The 14,220-nt window shown below is 34.0% G+C and overlaps 3 protein-coding genes across 4 annotated transcripts in view; 2 read left to right on the top strand and 1 right to left on the bottom strand.

The window, feature by feature from the left end:
• Positions 1 to 1,213, top strand: part of PIG-S (phosphatidylinositol glycan anchor biosynthesis class S) — a 52,628-nt gene extending 51,415 nt beyond the window's left edge. The window contains exons 10-11 of the mRNA XM_073078072.1: positions 239 to 443; positions 1,058 to 1,213. Coding sequence (XP_072934173.1) covers positions 239 to 443; positions 1,058 to 1,181 — 329 coding nt within the window. The 3' untranslated portion in view covers positions 1,182 to 1,213. The remainder of the gene's footprint in view (positions 1 to 238; positions 444 to 1,057) is intronic.
• A 1,849-nt stretch (positions 1,214 to 3,062) lies between these two features.
• LOC140746075 (uncharacterized) lies at positions 3,063 to 5,828 on the bottom strand. Its single transcript, XM_073078070.1, has 2 exons — positions 5,338 to 5,828; positions 3,063 to 4,369 (listed from the first exon to the last, which is right to left on the bottom strand). The coding sequence occupies exons 1-2, from the start codon at positions 5,741 to 5,743 to the stop codon at positions 3,741 to 3,743; spliced, it is 1,035 nt and encodes a 344-aa protein (XP_072934171.1). The 5' UTR covers positions 5,744 to 5,828; the 3' UTR covers positions 3,063 to 3,740.
• A 439-nt stretch (positions 5,829 to 6,267) lies between these two features.
• LOC140746074 (uncharacterized) overlaps positions 6,268 to 14,220 on the top strand; it is a 55,465-nt gene continuing 47,512 nt past the window's right edge. For both annotated transcript variants that reach the window (XM_073078069.1, XM_073078068.1), the window contains exon 1: positions 6,268 to 6,824. In XM_073078069.1, the coding sequence (XP_072934170.1) occupies positions 6,787 to 6,824 (38 nt within the window). In that variant the 5' untranslated portion in view covers positions 6,268 to 6,786. The remainder of the gene's footprint in view (positions 6,825 to 14,220) is intronic.

The raw sequence follows: 14,220 nt of genomic DNA, 5'->3' as shown, positions 1-14,220 counted from the left end.
AATAGTTATGTTATAATATCTAAAAAATCATTCAATATAAAAATATTAAAATCCTTCTCATTCAGAGAGGAGACCCGTGTCCAGGAGTAAGACAGTAATGGGTTGATGATGATGATGATCTAAAAAAAAGCCTAAGAACATTTGTATTGTGCCAACAATATCGTTTTCCGAGACTGTCATCGTGCTAGCAGTGGAACCTTATTAATTGTGTTTGATATTATTAATTGTTGTGTTTCAGGGGAAATATCCAACATAGTGATCAACGACGACGTGGGCGCGGGCATCAACTCCGCGGTGGACAGCATCAGAGTGGCGGCGGAGCAGCTGGCGGCGGGGCGGCTGCTGGACGCCTACAGGACCTCGCAGCGCGCCTTCCTCGCCGCGGAGACCGCCTTCATGGAGCCCAGCCTGCTCGCGCTGCTCTACTTCCCCGATGATCAGAAGTGAGTACCATGTGTATGAATTTATAGTAGCTGACCCGGCATACTTTGTACCGCCTCAAAATCTATTTATCAAATATATTTCATATAAAATATAGCCTATGTTACTCGTGGATAATGTAGCTTTCGAATGGTGAAAGAATTTTTAAAATCTGTCCAGTAGTTTTTGAGCCTGTTGCCAATCAAACAAACAAAGTCTTCCTCTTTATAACATTAGTATAGACTAACAAACATGTGTTTTTGCCTATGTTTTTTGTCCATGGCTGCAATTCAAACAATGTATAACATTGTATAAAACTTGAGAATTTTTTATTTATTATTTCCATCAATAGTAGTAGAAGGTTACAAATTAGAAAAATATTCTCAACTGGTTTATTTACGCCTGCTATAAATAATCAATCTATACAATGTTACCCTACCAAAGATCGGTTTTTGACAATTGCCACTGTAAGAAGAAATGTAATATCTTATTTTTATGATAACTATCACATATTTTCAGTAAACAAAAAATGACAAATATCGGTCTTTGATAGGTTGGATAGATTGGTTATTAATCATTTATTGGTACTAGCCCATTTAAATTGCATTTTCTAATAATAAGTTATCTTAATTTCCAGGTACGCAATCTACATTCCACTATTCCTTCCAATAATGGTTCCAGTGATTCTTTCGTTAAAGAATCTATTCCTTTGGTTCCAAGGAAAACCTATTCACAAGGAAGATAAGGAAAAGACGGATTAGGTCAATTGATTTTTAAACAAAAATAAATAAACATAAAATAAAAACCATGTATTTTATTTAACCCCCGGTTCTGTAAAACCTATTGAAATACAAGTTTATTATTCTCTATTTAATAATCTGATGAACATAAGAAAGATTTGTAAATTAAATCCGGTATCTCAAATCCAAAATTTTTAATCGTTTTTATTATCCATCTGTATTATATAAGGTTGTGAGGAAATTGTATGCAAAATTTTTTGTTGGTAGATCATCATCGGTTTGCGCACTGCGTTGTTACCCGTACCGCGTGTGTTGTGTCACATGCGTGTTTAAGCTCGCATGTGGCACACGTATGTAACTCGCATTACAGGATAATAGCCCTTGGTCTCTCTTTCTTATATAGTAAATAATACAGACCTGTATTTGTATTGTACCTACCTGTAGATAAATATCTATGACTTGTATATTTTTCAATGAAATTATTAATGTCGTAATTTGACTATTTCCATAAGATACCTGTTAGACACTTGATTTCAAAAAGTTCAAAATGTAGGACAATAATAAGTCAATTTGCTCTTCATATTATATTTATTTTTAATATATTTAATACTGAGGTACTTTTGTCACAATTAAAAATTACTTAACATTAATAAATAGGCTTAGTCCTTTGTAATTAAAATATCTAACTTTAAAATAACCAACTGAAGAAACATTGTGTGCTAATAATTTTATACTACATTAACGACATACAAACATTAATGTGATTTAAATTATATTATTAAACGTAACATAATGTAAATTTAATATTAACAAATAAATTACCTACCACTAATTATTAAACAGAAACTTTCTTAACATTGTTAACTACGTAAATAATATAAATAACACTATTGTTTAAACCGTTAAAGGTTTAAAATTTCACATCACAACGAAACAGCAGAATTTGAACTTCAATAATGCATGCATCTGAGATTATTCAGACGTAAGCAGAATTACAGACACAATACATTCAAACTTAAGAACATACAATAATTATGATAAAGTAAAATAATGACTAATTTTATGACGATACTTCAGAAGTAGCAGGTGAGCATGCCGTCGACCTTATGATAAATGGTCACTGCCCATAGACACCTGTAATCAACTCAATATAGACAATATAATGTATTCTACCTGAAGCCGAACAAATGCATTGCCACTTCTGAAGACAAAATGGTCACCTCACATTTATATCACTCTTCAAGCTAGTGTAAGTCAATTTAACTTAAGATACAGATAATTTCATCTTTTACGTACCTAATAATATTCTTCCTCCATAACATACTTTATGATTTATGATATAACTTCTATTTTAATGTTCTTGCTACCAAAAATTCAACAGGCAGTGCATTCTACTTCAGTAATTTTGTGCAGAATTACTTTTGTGAATTTAATAACAAACCTTACAATTAACGAGGAGTTTTAAATTATTTATTATTAAGTAGATAGTTAAAGTTTTATGCTTCAAATATGGTTATATTACGTTGATATGTACATATAGATCTTCAGTCTCGATGTAAAGTGTTTATATTATAGATGTTAGTGATTTAATACGTTTTGTGAAAATTATAATGAAAAAGGCTGCTTTATTTGGCTCATGAATCACATAAACATATTTTTTTTAGTTAGACTCCTTTCATATTCTCCATTTTCTATTCTGTGTATTTTTTGTGATGTTGCTACAAATACGGAAAGTCAGTAATCGTTATAACGAAAATAGGAGATATGAAAACAGTTACTTTAAGATACTCTCGCGCTTAAAAATAAAAAATATTTACGCAAAAACCTCATACAGATAAGATTTCATATACATATTTGAAAATTAATACATAAGTTGCAGGAAAACTATTCGATTTAGTTTTTTGACCATTTTCAAGACAATTTATGTTGCATAAAAATCTTTAACTAAAAGAACAATTACAACATCAATAATCTACTTCGATTACACATTAGTAAATAGACGCCGCATTCATAACCACTTAAATTGAGAAACAAAGATTAAATGTTATTATATTATTTTGTGTATTTTTAACAATGAGGTACATTTCTAGCGATTCTGATATTAAGTTGCTTACATACATTATTAATATAATAACTATAATAGCAATCAGATATTTCGTTTGCCTGTGCCCCAAGATTATATAAACAACTATGCTATTTCTGGTCTCGGATTTGAACCACGCAGATATGCTTTATAATTATTGTGACTCATACGAGTAGCTATTAGTATGGAATGAAAAATATTTTTTAATATTAGCATTCTGCAATTTTATTGAAATTGGGTGTAGAGTTCATAAAAATATAATTTTCAAAAAAAGGATAGATTTTTTTTTCAGGGCTATTGAAACACAATTCATACTCTATCTTTTACAGCTGAAAAAATATGTTTGATTTAATTATTAAATGTTTACGAAGCAAAATAAAATGTGTTATTATTTAAAAAAGTAAAAATATAAATTTAACACGACTGCTGATTTATTTAATAATTTAGTAATCTTGGTAACACGAGACAAGTAATGGGTACACATTAACATTTTAATATTAGGATTCGACCCAATCGGTTTCCGTGATGATAGCAACATTCTCTCCCTTGCCCGGCAAGTATTCGAACTCCCACAAAGAATTACCCAGGACGAGAGTTTCACCTTCGTTGAGCTCGAAATTGAGGATGTAACAGATATCGTCGCAGGGAAACCTTGGTTTCAATTGAATATAGGTCATCCCTTTCAGCTGAGACATAATAATTAAGCCAATGTCAAGTTCTAAACGCTTAAAGCGATGAGTGTCGTAGTCTCGCGACAACAACAACCAATTGAAGTGGGAGGGAGGGATGTGGGGGGAGAGGAAGTAAGGTCTGGGTGCGAGGACCCGAAAGGACTTCACCGCTTTCAAATCGCAGTTCTGGAAGTGGACGAACCAGCTGGGAATGTTACTGTTTGTTATTCGAGACACGATTTCCTCGAGGTCCATGGGCTGTTTCCCAATTCTGATGTTGGTGAGGAGGCGACATGGGACAGAGTCGCGGAGGCGGTCCTCCTCGTTGATTAGACCGGTCAGGTTGAGCTCCGACCAGTCGTAGTACGCGTCGAGGACGATGACGGGAGCTCCGCGCATCAAATGGTGGTCGAACACCTCGTTGTAACTGGTGTCGGATATACGCGCTACGGTTTCTAGAAGAAAAGGTAAAGCTTTGGTTACTATTTTTTTTTAATTAAAATTCGTCTTGCGATTAAGGAGGTCAGGAGTTTTAAACCTCTAATCTTTGGAAGATATTTGCGTATTGGGAATTTATTATACGAGAGGTCTAAGTTCAAATGCACAAACATCTAATCTTTTAAAGTTATTATTATTGCATACTTTAATTACAATCGCGAGAACCAATAGTACGACTTACTTTTAAAGTGTAGTTTAGTTTTTGCGTTTCGGTGGATGGATTGGAAGAAGCCATGTTCTATATGGATATTACAGATGTCTATCGGCGAGAGAAACTACTTGCAAAAATATACTAATATTAATATTGCATTTTATATATTGTCATATTGAATATTTCCAAATTTTCATGTTTAAGCTAGCAGTAGTAGTTTTTCAGTGTTGTATGTAAAATTTCAGTGTGGATCATAAATAGTGAAGTTAGACCTTAAAGATAGCGAAGTGAAGTTCCTCCTATTGAACGTTTTATCGATTCTACCACACCGATACACAGTGCATGGATTGAATTTGCTCAAACATAAGTGAATATAGTCTAATCTTATGGCGCGAAAAAATGACGGACCGTGCGCGAAGACATCGTCGTAAAATAGTGCTTAAAACTAGACTAGGGCAGATAGGCGGTAGAATTATCTACCATTAGTGCCTGTCAGGCCCCCCTCTCCACCGCAGTTTCGCCGTGCCATCAGGAAAGCAAAGGTGAAACAACTACGTTAAGTCTTAAGGTAAGTTACTTTTATTTATCATTACACATTTCGCTAAATACATTTATAATCATGTGTTTATTTCAATTTAGCATTTATCTGTGTACTATCGTCATCGCAAGTAATAATTAATGAGGCGGTCCCGTTGACATGCGCAGTACACCATATTTCGCACTAGCCACATTTAATTAATTATGTTATCAAATGTTACCAAATTAATTACTCACTTATCGCTTCGCAAGCTATGCAGTCAACGGGCGAAATTACGCCCGAATCAGTGTAGGGTTCCGTACGCTCGATCAAGCATTTGTTGTAGTACAACGGAGTCCAGTCCCAAAGGGGCAGGATTTTTATCAAGGCGATCCTTGCCAGGGCCGTCGCATGCCATTGAAATGTTTCAGTCTGGCTCACGGTGTATCCTATAGCCAAAATCATTACGATCGCAAGGATAACCCTCGTCCATCTCTTAACAGATGCCTTGCGCACCGCATTTGTTAGTGGACGGCAAATAATATCCATTTCCTCATCGCTCATCCCCGCCTCCTTACAATATTCGTAAAACGAACGCACTTCCGAGTTAATTAGCTCGAATTTTTCGCGTTGAGACATGGTTGCCGCGGTTTTAGCACTCATTTTGTCGTGCCCTACAAAAATTTGCACCACATCGATCAATAACAAACCCGAGCCCAAGGCAGCTACCACGCGTGCGTTCTATCAAAGTACAAGTTATTGAAATTCGCGCGCGCGCTGAACGATCCTTCCTTGAACCATAGAGAACACATGTTTTACAGATTGCATATTGCTTGAATGCATTATCACTTATGATTATCACGTATTTACTTAAAATAATTTATGAATATTGTTTTAATATGAGTATATGGCCATTTATTTATATTATGTTTTATTATATAATTATATGATACAATAACTGTAATATAAATGTAAATACTGTCTAACTTACAAATATTTTTTTAATAATGTATATACACAATGGTGGCTATATTCCTGTATAATTCATAGTTTAATTCGTAAATTAATATATTTAAATATATATTTTAAACACTTATTGTTAAACTAATAAAAATGCTGAAAAATCATATTAACAGTTTTTGGTGGCAACACTACCTGTCTAGTACCTATTTCCGCCATATTGAAAGTTCTAAAGTGGAAGTGGTCAAAAGCAACTTTATTAATATTTGTTGTTTAGTGATCAGTGATAATAATTATTATTGATGTGGGCCAAAAATTAGATTAGGTATTTATAGTTTCGCATTCCATGTGTAGTTGTTAATTGAGCGCCTTTTTTTTATTTTGCAATTCTTTTGACGAATACGTCACAGCGCCATGTTGTATTCCTGCGCTGATTGCAGGCACGAGAGAACTGCCAACCTGTTTATTTTTTGGGATTAGTTTCTGAGAATAAAACGAACTGCGATTTTGTACTCAAATATATTTTAGTTTATATTTGTTGGCAAATCTTGTAGACTTTAGTGAAATCGATGCATGCCTGTGATCGCATTTCGAGTGGTAACTCCTAATTCAACTGCAGTTTAGTGCATCCGCGAAAGTCGAAAGGACTGTGTTGTAAAAGAGAGAAGTGATAAATTGCCAAAATTCCGGTCCCTACGCGTAGACGCGAAGGTGCCTACCCGCCGGGGCAGTCGGGCGACGGAGATATGAACAACAAGCGCAAAAATCGCCAAGGGCCGCCGAGGTAAATTAACTTTTCTGTTCACCAACTTTCAGCATTGGGTTGACAAGTCTTTGTTATTGGGGCCGTCGGTCCTCGTGTTGCGAATTTTAGTGGTGCGTGTTGTCAATATGACAGATTTTTGTGGATGAGCGTGCTTAACACAATGGCAGTGTAAACAAAACGTTATATTGAAGAGATCGGAGCGGCGCTAGGTACGCGACGGGCGTGCGTAAGATTTAATCTAGATGTTTGGCCTACTTTTGCCGTGTACGGGCGATTAATATAGCCGCCTGCAATCAGCTGATGCCCAGTTCTCATACCATAAACTACTCGTACTTTCAACCAAAATCTACAAAACAAAGGCTTCAGTGGCAAATTGGGTATATTATTTTCTGTGAAGTGTTAACAGCCAGCATGAAGAACAACAAGTAGAAAGTATGTATGTAATTATACCTCATTATCTGATTTTTGGAAGCCATTAGTATTATTTGGCATTAATCCAGTTTGCCTAATTAGGGCTCCTTTTTCATAGTTCAGTGCACCAATTCAGAAATGCTAGCTTCATAAAACCTTAATAGATTTTGTGTCTGTGTAATATATGTCCATGATATAACTAGTATTAGTTGCTCAGCTCTCCCCACATTGTATGTCTATGAATCATCATAAAATTATTTGCCACCTCAACATAATATGAGATAAATATTTATGTGTGATACTGGATTCGAAATATAATGAACTGAGTAACACATTCTTTCACCACTTAATAGATGTTTCATTTTTGTGAACAGTTTTCATGATTGTATATCTTTTTATTTTGTATTTGCAATCATGATTAGTTATACATAGTTATTTATTTCATATATTAACATGTTTTATGTTAAGTATTTTGTATTATTAATTTATATATTTTACATTACCTTCATTTTTAAAAAATAAGAACCTTTAGCTTTTATTTTTAATCTAAATGCTAGGAGTGTATTAACTCGAATCATCTGCCGATTTCCAAAAGCAGTGATTGCTAGTATGATGCAACATAGCAGGAAGATGTGATCATGAAAAAAATGAAAATATTTTAATACTTTACAGACTCTTTATAGCATTATTTTTGAATGTTGATAACTTCCCATGACTTTATATGGTGTTTTATTATGGAGAAGCGGCAAGAGAATCTGTAACTCATGCCTTTACAAAATGTTTTATATACAATATAATATATAATTTCACTAAATGGAGTATGTGTATCTGGAGCTACTACATACCAGTGTAGTCTGTTTGATGTAATCTTAAGTGAAATAGCCATTTATTTTATAATATCCTCGTATCCTCGTATTTTATAATATCTTACATTGTTTTAATTTCATGACCTATTTAAACATCTACCAAGTAGGGAAGTTTAATTGTTGTTACCTCACTCAAAGTAAAAAATACAAAATTTTAAAAATAAACTAATGTAAAATTGGCGGCCTTATCACTAAAATAGCTTATATTATTTGTGACCTGAATTGACCTATAGAATGCTTTTTACCATGGTAATAAGGTTCACACATGTGAAGTGTTCACACTTTGCTTCAGCAAAAGACATATTATTACCCTAAACCCACATCTTCAAGTACACATTATTGTGCTCAACACTAAATCATACATCCGAGGATAATTGCCCTATTGGGATGGAACAAAATTTTATATTAACATTTTTGTTACATTCTCTATCTCTTATTTAATCACTCATTTTGACCCTCATCCGGTTTTAATTATGTAACTGCCAATTATTAAATGAATCACAATGTTTTTTTAAACTTATCAGGAAACACAAGGATGTAAATCCATTATACAATGCAATAGTGACCAAACTAAAACATTTATAATTAATTTTTATTATCATCATATCACAAGATTCAAACCACATATAAGTTGAAGACCTGTTCATGTGTGTGTGGAGGTACAGTCACTATACTGCCTCACACAATAGGTTCATAGTTCGATCCCTGGAGAGACAGATATCTGATTGGTGAATTTAGATATCTGTTCTGGGTCTGGGTGTTTGTGTATTCCTCTTTGTGTGTGCCTATGCATGTGTTCATCTGTGCACGTCTGACATTGTGTTTAATGTATCATCTCTGCGAGCTCTTGAACAAAACTTATATAATCCAGAATTATTTTTAACAAATAAACAGCACTCTAATATGTAGAGGCTTGGTAAAGTGAGGATTTTAAGGTCTTTAAAAAATGGTTTACAGGTTTCTCTTTGTTTCAAGTTAAACATGGACCTTAAACACTTTTTTTGCATTCTAAAAGCCAGTTCTTTATTGATGAGTTTCCCCAGAATATCACACCATATCTAAGGATTGATGAAACGCAACCGTAGTAAGCTGTGAGCAAGGTCTGTTGGTTTACCGTTTTTCTTAGCTTTCGGAGAGCGTAGGAAAGTGTACTTAATTTCTTACAAACATAATCAATGTGTGATTTCCATTTCATATTGTAATCAATAAAAAGTCCTAAAAATTTAGCCATTTCCGTTTCTTCTATTTTCTGGTCAAAATATTTTATGTCAAGTTTTGGTGCATTACATTTTTGTCTAAAATTAATTATTGTTGTTTTTATGATCTAGCTTTGATAGCAATACAATAGTAAATGGATGATTGACAACAAAATAAAAACAAAGTCTTATCTTTATATATTATATTTGTTAAGATAAACAAATTTCGTAACTGTATTTACAGTTTAAGCCAAAATCAGACAAATGAATGAATGACTGCCAAATATGTGGAAGTTCCAGGTTCATTCCTATCAAGTCAGAAATCTTAAATTAACATTGATCTCTCCATATCTACCACATTTAATGTGAAATACCACTTTAAAAAAAAATATTGAAGGTTAACGATAATTGTGTTACTAAGTAGTATATTAGTGAATCATACTGAAATGATATCTATAATGGTCGCATTATATATTTTTTTATTCTGCTGACTCATTATTTTGTCTGTTAAACTGCATTAGGGAGTATTGTGGAACAACCATGCAGTTTGCTGTGATAAGGATTCTAGTGGTCATCAATGAGCTTGTGGTCAACAAAAAACCCCAGATTATATTGACAACATTGTTGCATGTGTGATGACTTTGTGTGTGTGGTTAGGAAAACCCCAAAATTATGATAAGCATGTAAATGAGCCAATGAATAGGTTATAATAGAAATCATAGGTATAGTAATGGATATAAGCACACTCATTGTATGTGTTTTAATCGTTACTTTGTATAAAATAAAAAATCTGTATGATTGTGTCCACAAAACTTAAAAATGATTTGATGTATTTACTTCATATTTTCTCACAATGGTGAATTCTTATATGAGGAATTTTTATACTTTTTAACCTTAAAATTTTAAGGGAAATGACAAATTAAGTACATTGGAGTGTGGCCTTGATGAAGTAGAATGTATAGTATATATTCTAACATAATATTATTCATTTACATATATAGATTATAACGATTACTACATCCCTTATAAATGTATTAATAGTTACATTAACAGAATGAAATTAGCTGTGTGAGTTGAACTCGCACACTAGCGCCCTGTATAGGGACCAATTTCCTGTTATGTCAATTTTCAAAATTACTTGTTATAGTGGGCATAGTAAAATATTCAAAAATCCTATCTATTATGGTTCAAGAGATAGAGACCTATGACAGACAGACTGACAGACAGCGGAGACTTACTAACATGGTCCCATTCTCTTTTTTTTTTATAAAGAACCCTTATATTTATTTATTTTACACACAACAACAGCATAACATACAAACATTCATATAAGTAACATTCACAAGATATAGGCCAGTATGCATGCCACTTACTGGAGTGTACAACAATCGCCAAATTTGAGACATGTTATTGAAAAAGAATAAGTAGTAAACACATATTAACTACATACATATGAAAAAATAAAAATAAAATACATATGGCTTACTCGGGACAGAGAAGAGAGATTAGCCTCTTTTTAAAGTTGATATATTGCTCTTCAAGACTATTATTTAGTACAAACGGGGAACAGGACCCTAAAAATGATCTTGTGATACTATTATCGGGTAAAATTTAACATACAATACCAAACATGACCCAGTAAGCTACGCTATATGTTAGTTTGATCGAAACTAATAATTCCTTTGCATCATGCATTAAACAATCACTATGCTAATGTATGCCGGTGGAATCATTACATAAATGCATATTCCAGAGGGAATACTTAGCACAAACTGTTACACTGTTTTGTTTACCAACTATTTTGTATATTATTACATGATGGTTTTTTTCTAAATTTAAATAGTTATTAGATTAATGTCTCAATTTGGGTAAGGGTAGATTATTAGGACTAGGAGGAGGATGGTATAGGATTCAGTTCATGAAACTAAGCAATTATGGATTTCTAGACTTTATATACCTTTTTGAACTTTCTGAGAATTCATGTAAGAACCCCAGAGCCACAATATTATTTGTTTTTAAATTTCAGCCTCATTTCATTATGTAATTCTAGTGGATATCCATACTACCCATACAAATATAAAAAAAATCCCAGTGTGATGTGTGCATATATAAGGAGTTTAATGAACTGTAGGAAGCATTATAAGCGTAAAAGCTAGAAAACCATAGAATAAACATTTTCAGGGAACCGCTGCCCAGTAAAACTGGTTTTATTAAAAGCGTAATAAAACTATTTTAAAATTTTACTTTTGTACCTAGTATCGACATATCTATAAAGAATTACGACAGACAGACGACAGAATGATGTCCCAAAGGTACAATTCAATTAATACCACACACACTTACATAATGTGCAAATATATATTGCCACTAACAATTGTAGACATGTCTGCATGTATGATTCTGTTGTTGATTTGAATGAAGTTATTATTTTATGATCATAAATTCATTTAGCGAATTTATAACATAGACATAGGCATCTTAAAATCAGCTGATTTGATTTTGACTGTGCTTTTTTTTAAACCTTTAGGGGATTTGTCTGGTCAGGGAGGCACGTTATCTTATATACAAAATTCTCGTGTCACAATGTTAGTTACCGTACTCCTCCGAAACGGCTTTACCGATTTTCACCAAATTTTATATGCATATTCAGTAGGTCTGAGAATCGGTTACTATCTATTTTTCATACCCCTAAGTGATAGGGGTTGTTCACCCTTAACATTTTTTTTATTTATATGGCAGCACAACGTTTGCCGGGTCAGCTAGTTTAACATTATATGTAGGTGTGACCCATTTAATTACGGGTTAACTCCACATAATTATTTTAAGTTTAAGGCCTACCTAAAAAAGGTTCACCCAGCAACTAGTATTAGAGTTATGATGTGAACAAAATCGCGGGCGGAACGTAGTATCTTATGCAATCATAGGGCTGCATTCATCTAAATTTGACATCAGACGAAAACTTTGAAATCTGAGATTAAAATAAAATTACTATTATTGCTCGGAGTCTCGCTGGATGCTATAAGATCCAGTCATTCAATTCAATTCTCGGGTTTTCCCCGCACACAAATAGTACTGGGGTTTCACACTGGTATTCAAAACCTGTTTAGAATTCTTATACGCTAGACAGGCCCCCAGATGTCAGACCATCACAAAACATATTTAGACAAATAACACTAGCGTCTATTACCAAGCATTAAAACACTTGTAGTCTTCGGAACTATTATTGTATTCAATCTCGTCACGGTTACGACATTGGGTTGTAAATTCTTCTTAAATTGACGATAGAAATTAGTCTAAAACTGTTTTACGTGAATGTCTCCTGTGATTGGTAGAGTGGTTAGAAAAATCTCGTTCGTTTAGAGGTTAACTATGCTTATTTTAAGATAGAACCTCGTGGTCCACGCCGGACGTACCAACAACACACCTATTTCTGCCTAATAACAGCAAAGTCTTGGTTTAAAGGGTGTGATCCTTTATTATAAATCTTAGCAACTTAATCTTCAGGACTAAGTTAAGGATATTTGTGGCTAAGTTCAAATAGCACTTAAAATCCATTTTTTATAATTTTGGAGTAGAAATGAAACTTGCAATCCATCTTACGGTGATTGGTCACTACAGTCTATCTGGACCACAGATTCGTTGCTAATCTTAACTACTTCTACGGTCGTCCCATATGTAACCGAGTCGCCACCGAAACGCAAAATTTCTTTATCGCTAGAAATGGGTGTGGCTATGGTACCTATCCGGTGGCGGCATACAAGCTCTACTTTTCAATCACCCTGCAGAGATGAAATGCGTGCCCATCAGTGGCTTATAAAGAGTAGATGAACATTTTTTAAGGGATATTCCTCCGTACCTCTGGCAGCATGCTCCACGCTGATCCGGTAAAGATACGCCATTTTGGCAACCGGCCAACCCGACTGGCGGTTATTGTTTAACCGCCCGAAAGCAACTCAATTTGTTTTAACTAATGCTTCGGATTCATAACAATTGGGAGTAATAGCCATGTGCCCAGAAGTATGGCACGTGTGTATTGTAGTCCATAGTGGTTTGACTATTTCAAAATGGTTCTCTGCCGCCCATGTGACCCTAATTATAGTTAAGAAGCCCTCCCAAAATGGATTAAGAGGTTTTTGATGAGAACCCATTTTTGTCTATAGGTATGGATTTCTTTGCGTATCTTTTGTGAAGTTATGTCTTTTGCACTGGTTTCTTCTGATTTCTAGTGTCAGAAACTTCATCCTCAGATAGGTCACCTGGTGTATATGGAATTTGTTGTAAATATCAACGGGCCGCAATGACCACATACCATCAGACTGTATTTCTACTTCTATAACCTAAATTAAAAGTCATTCTTAAAATGCAACCATTTTCGCATCGTCTCGAATCTGAAACAAGTTTAGAAAACATCGAAACCGTGATTTAGAATACATGTAACGCCATCTATTGCCTGCCATTAAAAACTACTTGTACTTTTTCAGAGAAATTTGTCATACGCAGTTTATATAATTTATTGTAAGATACGATCATATGAAAAGGAAATTTTCGCGTCGCGTCCGTCCGCGTGTGTACACGCAACACGAATGGACAAACACACTTGATATAATATCTGTATGTGGCCAAAGCTATTATTGCGTAATAGCTATCAAATTATGTAGAAAGCCGCGTAAAACTATCAACAATTAAGTTCGTTATACTATTAAGGAAGTTCTTATCGATAAAGCGAAGTAGTGTAGTAGTATATTCATTTGTAATTGGAATTTTAACGAGATAGGTTTTAAAATGTTTAAGATGCTACGTGAGTATGGCCATTTGAATGTGGTAGAATCCTACGTGGTTCGGCTCTGTCACCGTCACATTTATTCTGCCTGATAATAGCAGTGTTCAGCGTTCTTGTTTTGGTGTGAAGAGTGTGTTAAGGGAGACTTACTTATCCGAACT

Source organism: Epargyreus clarus, unplaced genomic scaffold (genome assembly GCF_041222505.1).
Source record: "Epargyreus clarus isolate Ecla_fem2 unplaced genomic scaffold, WU_Ecla_fem_2.2 ptg000012l, whole genome shotgun sequence".
NCBI classification, from domain to species: domain Eukaryota; kingdom Metazoa; phylum Arthropoda; class Insecta; order Lepidoptera; family Hesperiidae; genus Epargyreus; species Epargyreus clarus.
Note: the sequence above shows the minus strand (reverse complement) of the source record. Positions and strands in the feature narration are given on the sequence as shown.